Source organism: Bos indicus x Bos taurus, chromosome 19 (genome assembly GCF_003369695.1).
Source record: "Bos indicus x Bos taurus breed Angus x Brahman F1 hybrid chromosome 19, Bos_hybrid_MaternalHap_v2.0, whole genome shotgun sequence".
Taxonomy (NCBI): Eukaryota; Metazoa; Chordata; class Mammalia; order Artiodactyla; family Bovidae; genus Bos; species Bos indicus x Bos taurus.
This window is the reverse complement of record NC_040094.1, coordinates 23,972,522-23,992,560: the sequence shown is the minus strand read 5'-3', so window position 1 is coordinate 23,992,560 and position 20,039 is coordinate 23,972,522. Positions and strand designations below refer to the sequence as shown.

Here is a 20,039-nt window from a genome sequence, read left to right as displayed (position 1 = left end):
AAGGATATTCATAAAAAGTCCACGGCAACGAGTCTTCAAGGTGGAGAGGAAGACGCGTACATAAACACCCTAACCGCTGGCAGAAAGACAAAAGAATATTATTAAAATCATAGCCATAAAGAAGGATGTTGCCATCTTCTAAATTGACTGCTAGATTCATGGAACATGGCTAAGCAAGACAAACCGTTTTCTGCTTAATTAGTGGCTCCTTTACGGAAGGTTTGCTGCCTGGAGAGAGCCCATTAGAGGTGGGGAGCTCGTTTATAGGAATGCACCTCCGAAAGCTATTCAAATTTTAAATAAATGATGGAGAGAGGAATTGGTGGTGGTAGTGATAGAAGCAGGAGGGGAGAGGTTTGCTGTGGAGACAGAAAACTTCCACAGAAGACCAGCTTTGCATTCCAAGCCTAAGTGCTTTGGAGATCAGCTTTCCGAGGCAAACATAAGCCTCTAAAATTTTAGGCCAATAGAAATGACCTCTGTACCATGGCTGACTGAAGATATAAATAAACTTCAACATGAACAGCAGTGTCAACTGTGAGAGGGGAGATGAGAGCCCAATCCAAGCTTATTTTTAAAAAGTCCTGGTTGTTCTGACTGCGTTTCGGGGGGAGGCATTCATGGACACAAAGCTGCCGCTCCCTGCAGTGAGCTCTACTGCTTTCCCAGCACCAGCCCCTGGTTACCTAACCAAGGAATGGAAGCTGCCCCACACAAGTTAAATATAGGCTGACTTATCTGCATTTTACAAGCACCAAGAATGTTAACTGAGGAAGCTGTCATTTTTAATGACAGCACAAACTTCCAATTACCAACCGGGTAATACCCCAGGGAGCAGGTATGATTTTTTATAAGAATGGCTCAAAATTATTAAAAGTTTACACGATTACTTTTGAATTGGATATAAATATATCTCACGAGGCAGGTGGGATTGTTTTTCATATGGTCTGTATTCAAGGCTGAAAAAGAAATGAAAAGTCTTTTTCTGAGATTTACCAAGAGCTAAGGAGGAGGGGGTGGTCCAAGGAGACAGCTATCAAGAGCCTGGCAAAGCTGGAGGGCTGCAAAAATGGCCAGGTGGTGGGTTGGGTCTCAGCCACAAGGTCACGGGCAAGTCACAAACTCATGTGACTTGCAAGCCCAATGCAAGAAGAGTTATGTATGCTCAGTTGCTCAGTCATGTCCAACTCTTTGCAGCACCATGGACTGTAGCCCACCAGGCTCCTCTGTCCATGGGATTCTCCAGGCAAGAACACTAGAATGGGTTGCTATTTCCTTCCCCAAGGGATCTTCCTGACCCAGGGATCTAACCCGCATTTCCTGTATCTCCTGCATTGGCAGGTGGATTCTTTTCCACTGTGCCACCTGGGAAGAGTTACGGGCCTGGCAAGAGATAGTACAAGCAAGTCCTTCTATACCAGCCATGGTCAAACATTACTTCCACAGGAACCCCGTTTCCTTTGATGCTACTTAAAACTCTAATGGCATCTACGTGGCTTCATCTGCCTGTGGTGAATACAGAATGAATAGCTGTTAGCAGGGGTTGCACGCATTTTCCATATAGATCAGACAGCCCCTGACCTAAATGAAGGCTACAATTTGTGAGTCTCACATCACCTAATTCTTTGTGAAATCTTTTCTGATGACTCCAGTCTCCAGTGATCTCTCCATCTACTGAATTTTAATTTGAGTTGTGATACTACTACTTAGCCCCAAGCCTTGCTCCAAATAGACTGCAGTTCTTGGGGACAAGGTATTTTGATGTAGTCACCTAGGGGAATTCCCTGGTGGTCCAGTGGTTAGGACTCCATGATTTCACTGCTGAGGGCATGGGTTCAGTCCCTGGTCAGGGAAGTAGGATGCCACAAGCCATGAGGTGTGCCCCCCCCCCCCCAAAAAAAAGTCACCTAGAGGGAGAAAATGGCACAGGTGGTCAATGAAGACAGGTGCTATGTACTTTTCTCAATGATTCGAAACTGCCATCGCAAATATAATGAAAAGATTTTAATAATCATTATTAACTTTAGATAAAAAGCGGGTTAATTTGGGACTTCTCCAGTGGGCCAGTGGTTAAGAGTCTGAGCTTTCAAGGCAAAGGGTGCAGGCTCAATCCCTGGTTGGGGAACTAGGATCCCACATGCCGTAAAGTGTAGTCAAAAAAATTTTTTTTAAAAATCAGGTTGATTTATAATGCAAGTCAGATGTGTTCTCAAAAGGCCATTTCTCATAGAAAACAAGAGGATTCAGGCCTCTTCTTGGCCACCACCATGTCCATGTGGTAGGTAGGAATAAGCCACCATGGCTCCAGCCCTCTCCTCCCAAGTCAACCACCTGCTTTTGCTCCAGATGATTCTAGTGCCTGCTTGAACCACCTGCCAGCTCTTGATGGTATACAGGGTCAGAGGAGCCCTTGCTGAACCAAGGCAAAGAAAGCACGATCAGAGAATTGTACAGAACAAGAGAGGCACACAGTTTCACACTGGAGCAAAGGAGAATGTTCCTGCCCATCAAAAGCTCAAAAGCTGAGTTTTTAAAATACAATTAGAAAGTATGTGTATACCTAAAACTAATGGACTTCCCTGCTGGTCTAGTGGTTCAGAGTTTGCCTTTCAATGCAGGAGATGCGGGTTCAATCCCAGGTAGGGGAACGAAAATCCTACATGCCCCAACGCAAGTAGAAAAACTTGGTGCGCTACAATGAGGACTCAATGCAGTCTAAAAGAGAAAATTAATGTGATGTTATATGCCAATTAGGTCTAAATAAAAATAAAAGTTTAGAAGTTAGAAAATACACACATCCAGTAGAATTGGCTCAATAAACTTACCCATGCATACACATAGCCAAATGCCAATTAAAATTATGCAGATTTACAAAAAAATAATGCAGATCTATTTTTATTGAAACAGGAAAGAGGTCCATTCTTTAGTGCTAGGAGCAAAGTGTTACAGAATAATATGCATAATATAATCCCATTTTTAAGTTAAAACTATAATTACACACATAAAAGCAGAGAGAAAAGTAGTCAGCTATATAAGCAATTATTGCTGACAGGCGGGATTAAGGACAATTTTGTTTTTTCTTGTCTGCAGGTTATTTTTTCTACAATGAACATGGATTACTTAAGAAATAATCAATGGTTCAAATAGTACCCATTCTTTTTTTTTTAATTGACATTAACAAAACTTATCAGCTTAATAATAAAACATACTCAGTTGGCTTCTTTTTCAAAACAATGAAAATTAAACATCTAGTCTTTTTTGAGAGGGAAAAAAAGAGATTATTCCTAAAAGTGTTTCTGAAAGCCATAGCTCTAGCAGCAGAGTGGATTATAACACTATGAGCTAACAAACCACATAAAAGAGGGTGGGTGGGAGCCCTGGGGGTGGGGGACATCCTCTTTGAGATAAGGAAATCATCAATTTACTAGGGGTGGGGGGGAGTAGTGGGTTTCTAACAAGTAACAACGAGAAGAGACTGAACAACCAGTTTCACTTTCTATAAATAAAATCCGAGAAGGCATATTGCCAAAGAAACACAAGTCAATATCTAAACCTTTATATACTGGGCTACCAAACTTCACTTTTAGACAGTGTATTAATTACGTAGTCAATAACTATGGGTTTCATTAGGGTATTAAACGCCATAATCGATATTATTTATACTTTTCGAAGATGGGCCACTCAGGAAAGAACGTGGGGGAGGGGAAGTTTTTGATCCTGAAGTTCAAAAAGTCAGAATGAGCACACCAGAGATTAGCAAGGCCTTAATGGAAAGCATAAAACACAGAAAATATGGACAGAAATCAGATTATTACCCTTTCCCCCCCACTGCCTCCATCACAATGAGACTGGAAGGGATCCAAGAGCCATTTAAAATAAAGACAAAATGATTAGATTTTTCCCTAATTGTCTAACGCTGATGTCATGGTGTACACAAAATAAACATTGATCTCTAAGTGAAAGATGAGAAATAGAACACGAACAGCCTTTCGAGGTTAAACTATCTCCAAGAGAATTCTAAGAACTGTGGGCCAGAATCTATTTAGGTGACCCTCAGGGACCTGAAGCTCTTAAAAGCCAAACAGTGGAGCCAATTTCTGATGCTCCTCTGCCGGTGATCTGCTTTTTAGTGGGGAATCTGCTCTACATGCCCCCTCGAGGGAGCCGCCCCACCTCAGAGCATCCCTCTGTGGGCTTCTAATCACATCCGCGGAGACGTGCTGGTGTCACCGCATGGTCGTGGAGAAGGCATGGCAGCTGGTACCATGTTCCAGGAGACGCGTCGGGGTCACGCTGCCGGTCAGTGCTGTTCGTGGGGTGGGAGCCGTGATGGGGAGAGGAGGGGATGCTGGGAGCGGTAGATATAAAAGACTGGTTAGCAGGCTGAAAGCTAGATTGCCACTTCCAACCCACAATTTGTCAATCCACCATAGCACTGAAGACTGTAATTTTCTAGTCAGCGCTTTACGAGCAAGGTCAGACAGAAAGGAGCTTCCGTAAAAAATCGCTGAGGCCTTGGCCGGAGAATCAAGTGTGGCCCAGTGGCTATCCTGACCGTGTCCAGACAATTAGAGGGCCTGAGAGAAGGCCATCCTAGGTTCTGAGCCATGGAAGTCATCCTGCCTGACGCCAGCTGGTTCCTCCCGGAAGAAGAAGGCTAAGGATGACACAGGCAGGATGTGCTCACTCCCAGCAAGGGCCTCCATGTGCCGCGCTTGCCCACATTAAAAACCAGGGCCCGGCACCACGGGAAGACGGCAATGCCGCCTGGACGCTTGCAGAGGTGTGCTGCGAACGCCAGATGAGGGGCTGCAGCGACCGGATAGATAATTAATATGATTAGGAACACACAGAGCAAGCATGTTCTTGCCGACTGAAAAGCCCAGTAGCATAATTACTGTTTTCTTACCAGCTCACTGTCTGTTCACATTTCAAAGCCTGGTTGGTGTTAAGACCGCTGTGTAAACATCAATAAAATCCCAAAGTGCCGGATCATCAGCATTCCAGGGCACAATGGCTTTTTGTTTTTGGTGTTTTCATTCTTTTAAAGATGCATTTCAAGGTTGCAGACATTAGGAAGAATGATCTCTATGCTTTGGACTAATCTTCGAGTTTGTAATGAGTTAACATCTTCCCCAAGTGAACATTTATTATGAAGGCTAATTAATTGCTTTCCAGTTACAAGAACACTTTGCATTCAAAGAAAGTGGGATTCATAAGCAGAGAATAAACTGTTTATTAAACAAGGCAATGGCAACAAAGGGCTTCTCCCTTCAGAATCCCTTCTATTTAATACAGCTTTAATCAAGAAAAGAAAACATACAAATTCAAGAAACATGTACAGGTAGAAAAGGCGTACCAACAGAAATGCAACATTAATTGAAGGGGAGACGAAAGCGATGCTTTGTAGTTGCCGGGATGTCTCTAGGGGACAGCAAGTCAATGCTTATCAGCCTTCCTCAGAAGAGACCATTTTGATTAATATCAGACCCATCTGACTCCGTCTATTAAACCCTGAAGGAAGGATATTCTTCAGATATAAAAGATATGACTTTGATTAATAATTCTACCCTATTGCCAATCCAGGCATTAACAACTGTGTGGCCCCTCTAGAAAGGGAGCCTTTGAAATCGAGGAAGACGGGCTTCCTAAAACACTCAAGTTCCTCCACAAAACCACTTCTCAGCGCTCCCCCTTGGGAAGGGACCCGAGCTGAGAAGGTGTCAGCACTGGAGAAGCAGGAACCCGACTTACATAATTTATTTCACTGTCTACAGATTGAGGGTCAATTACTTGTGACATAATTCCTGGTTGAAAATAATGAGCTCTTAGTAAAACTGACAAAAACCTAAAGACAGGGAGTGAGTGGTACTACGGTCCGCGCAGCTGACCCCGAGGTCTGACACGGTTTATACCACAGCCCCACAAGCGTATTTCCCTTTTCACTTAGGCGTATTCCACTGTGTGCCTTTGCTGCCAGTGGGTTCCCAGGTGTGACGAGAGGTGATGGCTTAGTCCATGGTAGAGGGGCGCTCTGCACCGCCGTCAGTCAGGGCGGGGATGGTGGTGCGGGTGGAGGTCGGAGGTGGCGTGGGGGGGGTGGTTTGCTTCAGCCCTCTATCCACAAGCTCCTGCCCCATAGGCACGATCCTCTCACATCGCCGCGTTCCTCCTGATGTTCATGACCAGCCTTCTGCCGTATTCTCTGTAGTCCACAGGCTTCACGTCCACCACCGTGGCCTTAATTCGAGACTCATCCTTTGAAAAGAGAAGAACGATTTGTGAACGAATAAACGCCTGTGGCCATGTTCCTGGTTTCACTGATCCCAACAGGAGAAAGCACAAAGACACGCTGGTGGTTCGGAGTCCCGTGATGCCAGTAAAGGAGCCGTGATGACGAGTGCCCAGGCCAGGGTTTCTGGTGCAACAAAGGCCTCTCTTCCACACAGGTCCTTGCACCGGTTCCTCGTGGTCCCAAACACTCGGAAACCGAGACTCCAAGTGTGACGGACTATAGAGGGCTCTTCAAGTTCAATCTGTTCTCTTTACAGAGCGAGAAACGGGAGCCCAGAGAAGACAGTGGCTTGCTAAAGCCACGCCGCGGGCTCTGTGAGCGGGCTGGGGGAGAGCAGCCGTGCTCGCAGCAGAGGCCGAGGCCTGCCGTGGCCTGTCTCAGCCCCGCGAGAGGCGACCTCGCCACCCTTCACCACCCCGTCCACGTCACGCAGGGACCAGAGACCCTTCCATCCCTCCCTCTCGACCACCCCTACCCCACCCTGATACCACACTGCTGACATTGAGAGGTTCATTTAATGCTCACAAAATCAAACACAGCTGTTAGCAGGCATTAGAGTTAAGGCCTGACAAGAAAACAGAGCAAGTAAACCCTGAAACAAGCAAGGTTTCCTGAATTCTCCCACTGCCCATTCACTAGGTTGGACAGTGCCTTCAGAGGCAGACTGGGGTGAGGCCAGCTCAGGGCCTGCACACGCCAGCTCTGTATCTACAAAACTCAGTCAGATTTCTAAGCATGAGTAGAACTCTGAGGCTGGACTGCCTGTGTGCAATGATTAGCTCTGCCACTTGCCAGCATATGAATTTAGGCAAGTTACTCAATTCTCCATAAGCCTACGGCTTTTCACTGCCAAATCGCGGGCAACAAGAGTTCCTTCACACAAGGTTACTGCCAGGATGAATGGAGACAAAGTATGCAAAGGGTGTGGAACAGTATCCGGCAGACAGTAAGTACTCAATAAAGGCTGTTTTTTCATGATTTTACAACTGTATGATGTTATGAGCAATTACAGGAATTTTCAAGGTAATTTTAACCACATGTGGTCTTTCTTTCATATACTGACTTTAGAACCCAAACCATGGGGAAGATGTGGGTCCATTCTGTCAGGACACAAACCAAAATCCCCCAGGTTTAACTGAAAAGGCCACACAGCATGTTTTCCTTGGATGTTAATACTGGACAAGACCCTTAACCTCTCTCTTGGTCTGTTTGCTCATCTGAAAACAGAGATGATAACAGTACCCTAGTGCTGGTGTGACTCAGTGAGTAATAAATGCAGGGTGTTACGGGTTCCGTCTGGAACACAGTGAAAGAGGAACTCACAGCTAACACTGTAGTGGGCTTGTGGGTGACAAACAGCAGTTCTGTGCTGCTACTCTCACGCACCGTGGGTGACGTTACTTACATTGTAGGTCTCCAGTTTGACCCTGATCCTGAACGTAAAAGATCGAAAGTTGGCATTCTGGAAAACTTCCTCAAACGCTTGCTCGTTCTGCAGAAACAAAATGTAAAACTGTCGGAATGGAAACTACCAGACCACCTGAAATTATCTGTACGGTTTTTGAAAAGACTTGGAGGAAAACCTCTGAGAAAATGATCACCTCCCAGTGGCTTGAAATTTCTTAGGAATGACTAATATATAGGTGACATTTCATCGCATAAAACTGTTTAGGTAGAATTTTATTAAAAATTAAAATATTCTACCTAGAGTACTCAATTTCATACAGACAGACAGTGGAATGATGGCTGCCAGGGGCAACAGAGAGTTAGTGTTTGATGGGTACAGAGTTTCAGCTGAGGAGGATGAAAAAGTTCTACAGCTGGATGATGGTGGCAGCTGCACAACAATATGAAGGTATTTTAACGCCGTTGAACTTGTATACGTGGGCTTCCCTGGTGGCTCAGCTGGTAAAGAAGCCACCTGCAATGCAGGAGACCTGGGTTCGATCCCTGGGTTGGGAAGATCCCCTGGAGAAGGGAAAGGCTACCCATTCCATATTCTGGCCTGGAGAATTCCATGGACTGGATAGTCCATGCGGCTTCCCTGGTGGCTCACATGGTAAAGCGTCTGCCTGTAATGTGGGAGACCTGGGTTCAATCCCTGGGTCAGGAAGATCCCCTCGACAAGGAAATGGCAACCCACTCCAGTACTTTTGCCTGGAAAATTCCATGGATGGAGGAGACTGGTATGCTATAGTTCATGGGGTTGCAAAGAGTCAGACACGACTGAGCAACTTCACTGGTTCACTGGTATAGTCCATGGGGTCGCAAAAGAGACAGACACGACTGAGTGACTTTCACTCACTCACTCACAATGGTAAATTTTATGTATATTTTATCACAATAGAAAAAAACTGAAACACTCTTAGGAAATACATTTCTAAACTTTCAAAATCTGTGATGGAATAAATCTGAGGCTCAGAATCTTCAGAACAAATTAAGAATGGGCGAGGACTCAGGAAAAAAGTTCAAGTTGTCATATATACATTATTTCAGCCTCTGGATTTACAGATGTGGTAAGTGAAGAAGACAGAAATGGGCAAAGGTTTGGGAAGAAGTTTAAAATCCACAGTTTTCTCTCTCTTACTGGCCTCTCAAATATCACTTGATTAAGCTTCTGAGTTAAAAAAAGAGTCTGGTAAACAGAGGGATTAGAGAAAGCATTTTACACAAATATGCATAAAATAAATGTACAAGAACTTTTAATAAAATTAATAGTTCATATCAGTCAAGTATTATTTGCATGCCACTTGGAACATGAAAATAGCTTTGTTATATATAGAACTCTTTGTATAAAGGTTACTACACACACACACGCACACAGAGTCCTCAGGCTTTTGGGTATGTAAATAAAACAATGTGTTAAACCCTCAGAAAATTGTACCAGCTGCCATCATTCTTTCAAGATTAGTGAAAGCGTGGAGTGCATACTCCAAGAATATTATGATTCCTGAGGGGAGAGTTCCTATATGTCCTCATTCACTGGCAGTAAAACCAGTCAAATGTAATAAGCCCATAAAAAATCCTGAAAGGCTGCCTCGAGCCTTAAAAGCTGATATGAAAATAGAGGACCAGGCAAAACAGATAAAAGATACCATCATACTTTAAAGTCAATTCCAGTTATTTCTGTAAAAGGGCTTGTTGGGATTATTTTCAGAGAGCTCATGGACAATTTCAAAGAGACAAAAGGGCAGAGCTAAACGAACAAAAGACAGGAAAGAAAAACACACACACACACACACCAAAACAAATGACAAATCCTTTTTCGCTACTGGCTTTTACAAGTATACTAACCGATGTGGAGGACAATGGGGGAGAAAAATCTATAGACAGATACTAATTTGTGTGGCTCAGAAACTATAGCTTTTATTGGTCTTTATATGTTTTATCTGAGCAAACATCTTTCTTAACTTTAGGATAACTAGTAATTAGTCCTTGAATTAAACAAAACTACTATGTGAAAATACTCTTTTATAAAAATAAAAGAGAGAAAGTGACCTTACGAAAGAAAGTTACTTTGTAAGAACGCATCTGACAACATGAAATAAGCACATACCTTATATGTGAATTTAAACCAGGATTTGACTCAACTTTTCAGAAAAGTGTTTATTACTTTAAAAAGGCACACTGAATAAAGATGTGGTATGGATACACAATGGAACACTACTCGGCCATAAAAAAGAATGAAATAATACCATGTGCAACAACACAGATACAACTAGAGATTATCATATTAGGCAAAGTCAGAAAAAGACAAATACCACAGAGCATTACTTACGTGTGGAATCTAAAATATGACACAGATGAACCTATCTAGGAAGCAGAAACAGACTCAAGGCACAGAGAACAGACATGGTTATCAAGGCGGGGGTGGGGGAGTGGGTGGAAAGGGATGGACGGGGAGCTTGGGTTAGTAGATAGAAGCTATCACATATAGAATGGGGGGATAACAAGGTCCTACTGTAAAGCACAGGGAACTAGTCAACATCCCAGGATAAACTATAACAGGAAAACCATAATGGACTTAAAGTTTATTATTACAGACTCAAAAAAAAAAAGTATCTGGACTTCAGCTTACTTCAGAAGATACTTCCAGATCTCAAGTGACTGCAGGCACACTGACTCTTAGAACAGGAGGGAAAAGTGCTTTCTACTTAGAAAGGGCTGTTTTTAAAGAATTTTATACACATTACTTCATCACCTCATTGTTAGCACAAGGTGGACACAATTAGAATTAGATGAGCTTTCACAGTCAGCAGTGAGAGACGCTATACAACACCCACCAGCAATAGACCAAAAATTATCAGAGCAAAAAACAGGTAAGTGTTACAGCATGGGAACTACCACAGTAATAATACAGGAAATGGCCAACCTTCTCTTTTAATTCCCCAAGATAAGCAGTGCTTTGTCCAAGGATGGCCTCTGCAGACTCCTGGAAACATGTGACCCACTGATTCTCTTGAAAATCGGCAATATTGACCTAAAAAACAACTTTACATCATTACACCACAGAAATAACAAAAGGAAGACACACTAAGGAGACTGGGAGATTGACTTTTTCCACTCCTTAAAAGAGTTTCTAGGGAAAAAAGCCCATTCCACTAAATAGCTATGTTCTTTCCAAAGAATGTAAAAAGTATCCAAGAGAGAAGTTCAAAATGTTAAGTGTGGATCACAGCAGGAACATGTGGTGTGGACCTGTGATTTCAGTTCTCAGGGGAGATACAGCCCAACAAAAATCACCTTCAGATGCAGGATCCGGGCACACTGGACTCAGTGGCCCTCCAGCTGCAATGGCCTTTGGACTAAAGGTTTCGAATGAGTCTCCAATGTCGTCTGCATGTTAAATCGTACACCCTTCAGTCACCAGGAGGCACTCCCTAAGACAGCTTTTAGTCACTGCTGAGCATCCCAGACAATCTGAAAGCCTGAACTAAGAGACAAGCTAGTCTCCACAGTGCCGGGAGCTTCGCAGGGACTCAAGAAACACCAGAGCAGTCCTTGTTCACCCATTCTACTTACTGACAGGATCATGCGGTACTTGAAATTGGGGAATTCACTGTCACACTTCTCGCAGCGGTACAATCCGTTCTGCTGGTCGATCACTTTCTTGTTACAATCCTGAGTTGGGCAGGCCTGGTACATACAGTTCTCTTTGCGAAGATACACCACAGTTGCCACAGAGCTAAAATAGTCAGGCTTCAGGAGAAGAGAGTGGTATGAGGCAAAGAGTACAGACCAAAGTTCAGGACTGGATTTGCCCTGACATATGAGGGTGTTTGCATACTCTCACAATGTGATTACAAGGGATAATTCATTCTATAGTTTCAGAAGTTACTTGAGCTGACTACAAAATCCAGAAGGGTAACAAACCAAGTTCTAAAGCATATTATTACTCCTTAATAATAAAGAAGTTAATTCTAAACTGTGCTGTGCTTGGTTACTCAGTGGTGTCTGACTCTTTGTGACCCCATGGACTAGCCCACCAGGCTCCTTTGTCCATGGGGATTCTCCAGGCAAGAATACTGGAGTGGGTTGTCATGTTCTCTTCCAGGAGATCTTCCCAACTCAAGGATCAAACCCAGGTCTCTTGCATTGCAGGTGGATTCTTTACTGTCTGAGCCACCAGGGAAGTCCTTAATTCTAAATTAGACTAAACTTATTTAATTAAAACTGAAATAGACTATATGACTATATGAAAGCAAAAGACTTCAAGAGCTCTTGATCTTGTTGCTCCTGTTCCTCTACCCCTCAGAAGGTAACAGAACCAGGACACAGTGAACTCTAGCATAGTTATCTTCAACCATTCCTCCCATGTTAAAAACAATAGCAGTGATTTCGATCATCTAGATTCAACTTTGTCTTTGGTCAACAAGCATTTTCTGTAAAAAGCCAGACAGTATCTATCTCAGGCTTTACAAGCCATTGGGTCACAGTCTGTTGCAGCTACTCGCCCTGCTGCTGGGGTGCAAGACCATCCACAGACAGTCTAGAGATGAGAGCGGGAGGCTGGTTTCAATGTATTTGTATTTATAATAGGCGGCAGGCTAGACATGGCCCATGGGCCTGTTTGTGGGCCCCCGGTCTAAGTCACCAAGTTCAGTAGAATGCAAGAAGACTGAACAAGCGCCTTCAAAGTGGAGACATCACTGATAAGTAAACGTGGCAAGGACCAAGTCACAAGCATAGGCTTTCTGTTGCTATTTGCTTTGCCTTTTAACTGTCATGGAAAGGATACAGGACGAATAATTTTGGGGGGGTGAGCAGTTCCCTCTGGGTGTACTCTGAACTCAGGGCCAGATGAATCTTCACTCTAAAAGGCTCTAGAGCAGCGGTCCCCAACCTTTTCAGCACCAGAGACCATTCTGGTAGAAGACTAGTTTTCCACAGACAGGATGATTCAGGCAGCAATGCAAGCAACAGGGAGCAGCCCATTTCCGGCTGTGTGGCCCAGTTCCTAACAAGCTGTGGATCAGTACTGGTCTGTAGCCCAGGAGTTGGGGACTCCTGCTCTACTGAAGGGGAGTCTTCCAGGAGAATGCCTGAAGGGTTTTTCTGTATTTCCAGGTAAAGGCCCGATTCCAAGTGTGACTTGAAAGTTTGGGTGTGAATAGGTACTCTCTAGGCCCGATTCCTTGTTACCTACTGTCTACCCTTAGGTCTAAGAAAGAAACTGGTTAACAAGAAAACCCAGAGTGACACAGATCTGTCCAACGTTTAAGTCTCAGGACATTGTGTAACAGCATTATGAGTTGCAGTCATTGACAGTGATGGATAAGAAAGTATTGTGGAATGAGACAGTAAGGAATAAAAACCATATTGTACAATATGAAAATAATAAAGCAGGAATTACTGGTTCTGGGAACATAAAGGAGAAATAAATGATTTAAATCTTGAACTGCTGACAGAATACAGATTCAGAGCAAGATGGGGGGCGGGGGTCATTAAACACAAACACTGAAAGGGAAGTTGCAATTCCAGTCAAATACCAGTCAATTCTTGTCAGAGGATACCAGGGGTGCTCAGCCCCCAAGAGGTTAATCCTCTATAGCCAGTGAGGGTACACGTGAACCACTCCGTGTCTGACGCCGAAACTCACTAACACTCAGTATGAACTGTAATCTCAAAAGCTGCCTTTCTGGTCTGCAGGCATTTCAGCTTGCAGGAACAATCACAGAAAAGGAATATGGACCTGAATGCGGTTCATGTTAATACACAACTTGATTACTACTGCTTCATTAAGATTCCTCCAAGAACTACACAACTCTCTAAGTCAGAGCTCTGAACATCTTTTTGCCTCAACTGACCTGAGGGATATAACATACTCCTATTAGAAAGCATGGCTCCCTCACTCTGGCTGGCATCCTTAGCCATCACCCCAGGTAAGAATCATGGCTCTGGACTAAGGTCTAACAGCTGGTTATCAGAAACTGGACCTGGAAACTCACCCTCTCACACATCATACACGCTTTTGTGGAGAAAGTCAGGAACCGCATACCTTGTCACCTTGGCCCAGGTTCTCCGACTTGACCTCATATAATGTTTTCCAGTTGGTATTGCTCCCACCTGCTCCTCCACTCTTTAGATCAGAGATGGAAATGCCATCTAAGGCTTGTCCTTCTGAGTCAAACCTGAAAAACAAAGAATAACAGGTACTTTATATGCATGTTGAATGTGATACTTGTTTCTATATGCCAGGTACAGGCTATGTGCTCCCCGTCCAACTTTTCACAGGTCATGATCAAGTGGGGCTGAAGGTATCATCTTCCTCATTGTATCTCAAGTCTACTGAAGAAATGGAGTGACCTCTTTTAAATCTCAATTGCTCTGACGCCTCCCAGTGGTCACGAAAGACAGTGCCAAACTGCCACAGAACCTTTTCTTAAATTAGCCTTGCTATCAACACTAGCCAGATGGCCCAAGTGCCTAAAAAAACAGTAACCTGGAAAGTCAACAACAAAACAAGCAACAATGGAGAGTCCTGGTGTACTTCTCTGGGCTACTGATGCTCATTCTTGCTCAGCAGCTGCATTTTTCTCATCGCTGAAATGTACCAGGCTAGAAAGGGACAGTTGACGTATTTTAATGGCATAGCAAAAAATGTTCCCAGATCTTTTAAGACTGGTATAATTTTAAAAGATTATATAATCGAAAATAATTTATTAGAAGGTATTTACCTGTTTCCCTGTAGACTAACCTTCTTAGTGAGATTTTACTTATGCCAAAATGAAAGTTGAAATTTAATTATGTTAAATTATAAAGTTGATCACATTATCAGCTAACATGAAGGAAAGGACACCCAAGAGGAGTGTGTCAGAAACACACTCGTGTCAAGAAAGAGGCAGTCTGAGATTAAAAACACACCAATGTCACCCTAAAGGAGGATAACTAAAAGTAACCACGTACAGAAAAGGCTCCGTAAAATGAGAGCATGGGACAGAATGGATGCTGCCCTAAGCTGCAGACAATTGCCTTTTTGTTCTGTCAGGTAAGCGGCTAAATCCGTCACAGAGGCACAGCAAGGTCCGTAAATCTATTTCACCTCGACTAGCAACACAAGTTTACAGTTTCAAAAACTCTGAGGAGACATTTGCCACCAAAGACAGCTCATCAGGAAACAACAGAACAGGGAGAGAGGCAGCCCTTCTTACAGCAGAAACTCCATGTTGCTGCAACTGAGATCTAGACACCCCCAGACCTTGCCTGGGGGGGCGGACACGCCGAGCTCCTTTCTGATCAACACCAAGCTGCCTTATTCAAGGACAGCCATGTCTTCTTATGTTGACTGGGATCACAGTTATGAACAAGTAAACTATGAAGACCTTAACGTGGGCAATTAAGCCGCGGTCGTGCTCCAGAGCCTGACGGGAAATCCAGCAGCAAGGACAAACCGAAGCCGTGGTTCCTTCCGGTCGCTTGTTAGTGAACGGGCCCTGCGCTAAAATGCAAAGCCAGCTACCAGAAGAGCGGAACAGGGATCCACGCGGACCACACGCACAAGGCTGGCTTAAGCGACATGGCCATGCCAGTACATGTGTCACGTGTGTCGGTCACTCGGTCGTGTCCATCTCTGTGACTCCATGGACTGCAGCCCACCAGGCTCCTTGCCCATGGGATTCTCCAGGCAAGAATACTGGAGTGGGTAGCCATTCCCTTCTCCAGGGGATCTTCCAGACCCAGGGATCAAACCCAGGTCTCCTGCATTGCAGGCAGATTCTTCACCGACTGAGCCACCAGGGAAGCCTTAGATGTGTCATGAAACTATTCAAATAGTAGTGCCGCTGGCTCACATTAAGCTCAAATGAAAGAGGGGAGTATGTAATACAAGGCAATTCTCTAGTCACTCAAACCCTAGGACATGGTTGGAAATCAACACCCACCTACCCCCACTCTGTAGCTTGCAAGCTCAAGTGAGTTCCAGGGCTTTGTTCCCCTGACCACATCAATGCTTGCATACCAGGTTTCAGTTTGAAGTGCTCTATTGAGGCAGAGTTTTAACACCCTAAATAGCTAGACACAGCAAGGAGATTTTAGTAGGTTCTCCTCATCCCGAGTGCTTTGTGAATAACAACATACTGCCCACAAAAGCCCATTGTGCCCACTGCACTCGATCAGAGTCTGGTGAATACACACTAGAAGATGCGATCGGCACCGGAGTCTAGACGGAACAAGACGCCTAGCCACCACCCCCTCCACCCGCAGAGACCCACGGCTTTGAGCCGTGAAATGAAAGACACCTCCTCTCATGGAGCTCCAGCACAAAGCTGCTACAGCCCGTCTTCACCTGCTTCGCAGGATCAAGGTTGGCGGGCAGCGTTCCTGTCCTAATTGCTCCCTGCGACTCTCCAGGTTTGTCATGGGATTACAGGTTTGTCAGTTTAAGGGCTTTAGAGCCATCCTCTCAGAAGGCATAATGCCTCCAAGAAATATAGGAACTGCTTCATTTAGTAACAGAGCCCTCTGCTTGGCAGACAGATCACACGCTGATTACAGGAACCAAAAGAACCAGTTCTTCTCCAAGCCCAAGTTCAAATAGCCCCTGTGTTGAGCCCCAAAAACCTACCATCCGCGAAGCTTATAGGCCTCTGGGATGTCAGGGTTCACAATGATGGTGCTTGAAGATAGGACAGAGAGGCTCCGTCCACCAAAATCAGAAACTCTGGCTCCTTTGATGGCCATCACGGGTTGTCTAGAGCCATCAAATTTATCAGCCTGCGTAACAACAGAAACAACAAACAAACAAGTGTCAATGGCAGGAAGGACACACAGAAAGTTTTTTTATAAAAAGCAAAGAAAACAGCCATGTAGAGTGAATGCAATAAATGCTACATGGACTCAATACAAGGTAACCTCGCACACAAGAATCTGCTCAGAGATGCAGCAAAGCTAACCGAGTTAGAGGAAAGAGCAAATTTCACTACGTAAAACCTAAATCACAGCAAATCTCACAGAAGTAAATCATAAAGGCTTTCAAATATTCCCCAGAGAGCCCAAACGTTCACGAGGAAGGGTCCACCCGGCCGACATGGCCAACACCCCACAGCTCCCGAGGCAAGACCACCACCCAGGAAGCTTTGTGTCCCCACCTTTCTGCACACACTCCTGCCACTCAACGCGAGCACTTACATCGTCTCCCCACAGGGTAGCGTTCACCACTTTCCCTGACATATCCATCAGATAGATATTTCTCTTCGAGACTTCTCTGTTGTTAGACTTCACTATGATTTTTGTGACATCTTCGTAGTTCTTGCAGATCCCGATTATGTCTAAGACACAAGCACAGCATTTTAGTAAGAGATGGTCCAGGGCTTCCCTCGTGGCTCAGGGTCAAGAACTCGTCTGCCAATGCAGGAGACATGGGTTCGATCCCTGGTCTGGGAAGATCCTACATGCTGCAGAGCAACTGAGCCTGTGCACCACAACTACAGAGTCTGTGCTCTAGAGCCCCGAGAGCCACCGACTACTGAAGCCCGCATGCCCTAGGGCCCGTGCTCTGCAGAGAGAGAAGCCCTGCAATGCAATGAGAAGCCCACACGTGGCAACTAGAGAGTAGCCCTCATGTTCTGCAATGAGAGAAAAGCCTGCACAGCAACAAAGATCCAGCACAGCCAAAAATAAATAAACAAAATTAAAAAGATGGTCGAGGCTCTCGTGACAGCACAACCGAAAGTGAAGCAGCAAGGACTCGTCTCATGCCATCCCCTTGTGTGGTGCAAGCCGGACTAATGATGACCAATCTTGGTTCTCACGCACAGACTTACCTACAAGCGAGTCCTTAGATTTGCTCTCCAGGTCGCCAATCCCTGTGAAATCAAACTGAACTGTGGGTAAGTGATGGCCGTCTTCACAGGGCATGACAGAAGTCTCGTTGTTGAAGGTCATCTCATAGTCATTTTTGACGGCTGTGAACTGTTTGTTGGCGATCTTCAGGGTGCCTTTAGAGAAATAATAGACCTGCAAAAGAAGCCAAGCCGTGGAACGTGGGATGTGCCATCAAATCGGGTCTCAAAAGCCTTCACCATCACACTGCTCTTGGAGAGCAGTGCCCACCCCATCACTTGGCCGTTTCTGGTCTAGACGCCACGCTGCCATACCTTGTTCACGTCAATAAGGGGGAAAAACTTGTCCGCTTGTTCATTGAAAGCAGTCGCTCTGATTTCACCCTGCAGAAGCGTGTGAGAGAGAGCAGGTTAGAACTATGGAGCTCGTTTTACCAGTGAAAAACGGGACACTCTGGTGTCAAGGTGACATCTTGGAAACAGCAGCACAGTCACACAGAAGACACACAGTTCACAGTCACACATTCACGTTATTAACTCCAGCGAAACAACCCAGGTTTAACTAGCCGATCCCCATTACTGCGCCTCATTAAACCTCAAGTTAGAAACCTTAAAAAAATGTATTTTGAACGTGAGTGACATTACTGAAGCCCCCAGGGAAGTGTGTTGGGCCGCCGTGATTCACCAGCTTCCCTCGCATTTGCACCGATCAAGGAATTACTTCATACTCAAGAGTCATTGCCAAAAATGTTAAAATAAATCATACTTTCAGGTTGCTCGTGATTGGATTTTCACTTGTACTTTCCTGTCAGTCAAAACGCTACAGATGGAGAAGAAACTTAAATTAACAGCTGAATTTTTAGCCAACTGACAGATGAGACCAATAATTTGGTTTAAAAAATTTGGATTCTGACACAGTCATTGGTGGTGTTATCCCATCTTCAAAAAAAACAGAAACAAATAAAAAAACAAACAAACAATTTTTTTCTGCCCTCTTAGAGGTGTGAACAAATAGGAAATATACAGCTGTTTGAAAAGAATGCCTGAAGTATATACTAGGGATTATAAGTAAAATGAATGGACAGAAATATAGCATGACAAGAAGCTTGTTGAGATGCCACTACTTGGATTTTTCATCTCTCCATCGTGGTTTGGCTTCGTTTACATAAAGCACAGGAAGTCTGCGCTGCCAGAAAGCATGTCTCGCAAAACCAACCACTTATCACTAGTCCAGGCTGCCACGTGCCTTCTGTTGTGGCCCAGGGCTCCATGCGGCTCCCAAGGAGACATCACCTCTTGGGGCTTTGACTAAGCCTCCTGGCAAGTCAGACAACGTCTCTGATTTCTCCTGCCCGTGAGGCTACTCACATTTAGAAAACTAATGTCAACTGCTATAAATGCTTCCATCTGAGACCAAGGATTTTACTTATGACTGAACCCTGTGCCCACAGATGGCATCAGAAGATTACAAGAGAGGAAAAACAGCAGCAAGAAGCATGTTTCTTCTTGGCCTACTGTTCTCTCTCACCTTATGGGCCTGCACAGAGGTGAGCCCTCTGTTTCCCAGAGCTGAGGACTCTTCTTTCCCCACCTGACAGATACTCACACTCTCATCAACCAGTTCTATGGAGAAAAGCTTCCCTTCCCCTCGGGAGTTGCTCCAGGTACGGATCTGACTTTTGTTGGTGACACGAGCACAGATAGTCCACCTAAAAATCAAAAACAGATAATCTTAGTGTCAGGAGTCGTACTTGGGAAAGATCTGAAATGTTCCCTCCCTATTATCTTCTTAGAGACTTTCTTACCTTATGCATATTCTATTTTCCAGGGGAAGCTGTATTTTAATCCAGCTAATTAAAACCCCAGGATGACATCCAGGTTTGACAGTTTATAGAATAAGCAAATAGTAAAACACACAAGGTGATTTAACACTGACTCATTCTCCTGTCAAATAAGTAAATTTATAAACGCTTTCTCTTCTCCAAAAGGCATCACCAAGGCAACACTATCCCCTTAATGAAAGGTTCTAAGCTAGAAAATGCAGTAATACCAGCAATTATATTTTGCCGCTATTTTCAATTACAGGAACTGATATAACTGATGTCAAACTTCTGTCTCACTTCCAGCACACATGGAATGTAAACACAAGGGTATGGAACATGGTGTTGGGTAAGCCACCAAAGGAAAACACTCTCAAGCACTATGATCTGAGACAGAAGCCATTAGAGAGAGGGGGGCACGAGGTCTGATATCCAATCCTGGTGCCCATCCTGGACACATTAGTTACCCTACTCATCACTTCACAGGGGAACAGCCCTTCCTCACATTGCCAACAACTGAAGAATAAATAAGTAAATGATATCTGAAAGAATTCTGAAAAGAGCACTAATTTTCAACTGCTAAAATTTTTAATGGAAAGAAATCATATAAAAGAAGTATCTGTTCAGTTTATAGGAATACGGTTG

At 44.3% G+C, this 20,039-nt stretch overlaps 1 protein-coding gene across 1 annotated transcript in view; it reads right to left on the bottom strand.

Moving 5' to 3' along the window:
* Positions 1-5,212: 5,212 nt before the first annotated feature.
* The window catches only part of RPA1 (replication protein A1), a 46,427-nt gene continuing 31,600 nt past the window's right edge, over positions 5,213-20,039 (bottom strand). The window contains exons 8-17 of the mRNA XM_027519514.1: positions 19,181-19,283; positions 17,890-17,958; positions 17,557-17,749; positions 16,922-17,061; positions 16,359-16,507; positions 13,794-13,926; positions 11,318-11,494; positions 10,668-10,775; positions 7,701-7,787; positions 5,213-6,258 (exon numbers count right to left, since the gene is read on the bottom strand). Of these exons, the coding sequence (XP_027375315.1) occupies positions 6,154-6,258; positions 7,701-7,787; positions 10,668-10,775; positions 11,318-11,494; positions 13,794-13,926; positions 16,359-16,507; positions 16,922-17,061; positions 17,557-17,749; positions 17,890-17,958; positions 19,181-19,283 (1,264 nt within the window). The 3' untranslated portion in view covers positions 5,213-6,153. The remainder of the gene's footprint in view (positions 6,259-7,700; positions 7,788-10,667; positions 10,776-11,317; positions 11,495-13,793; positions 13,927-16,358; positions 16,508-16,921; positions 17,062-17,556; positions 17,750-17,889; positions 17,959-19,180; positions 19,284-20,039) is intronic.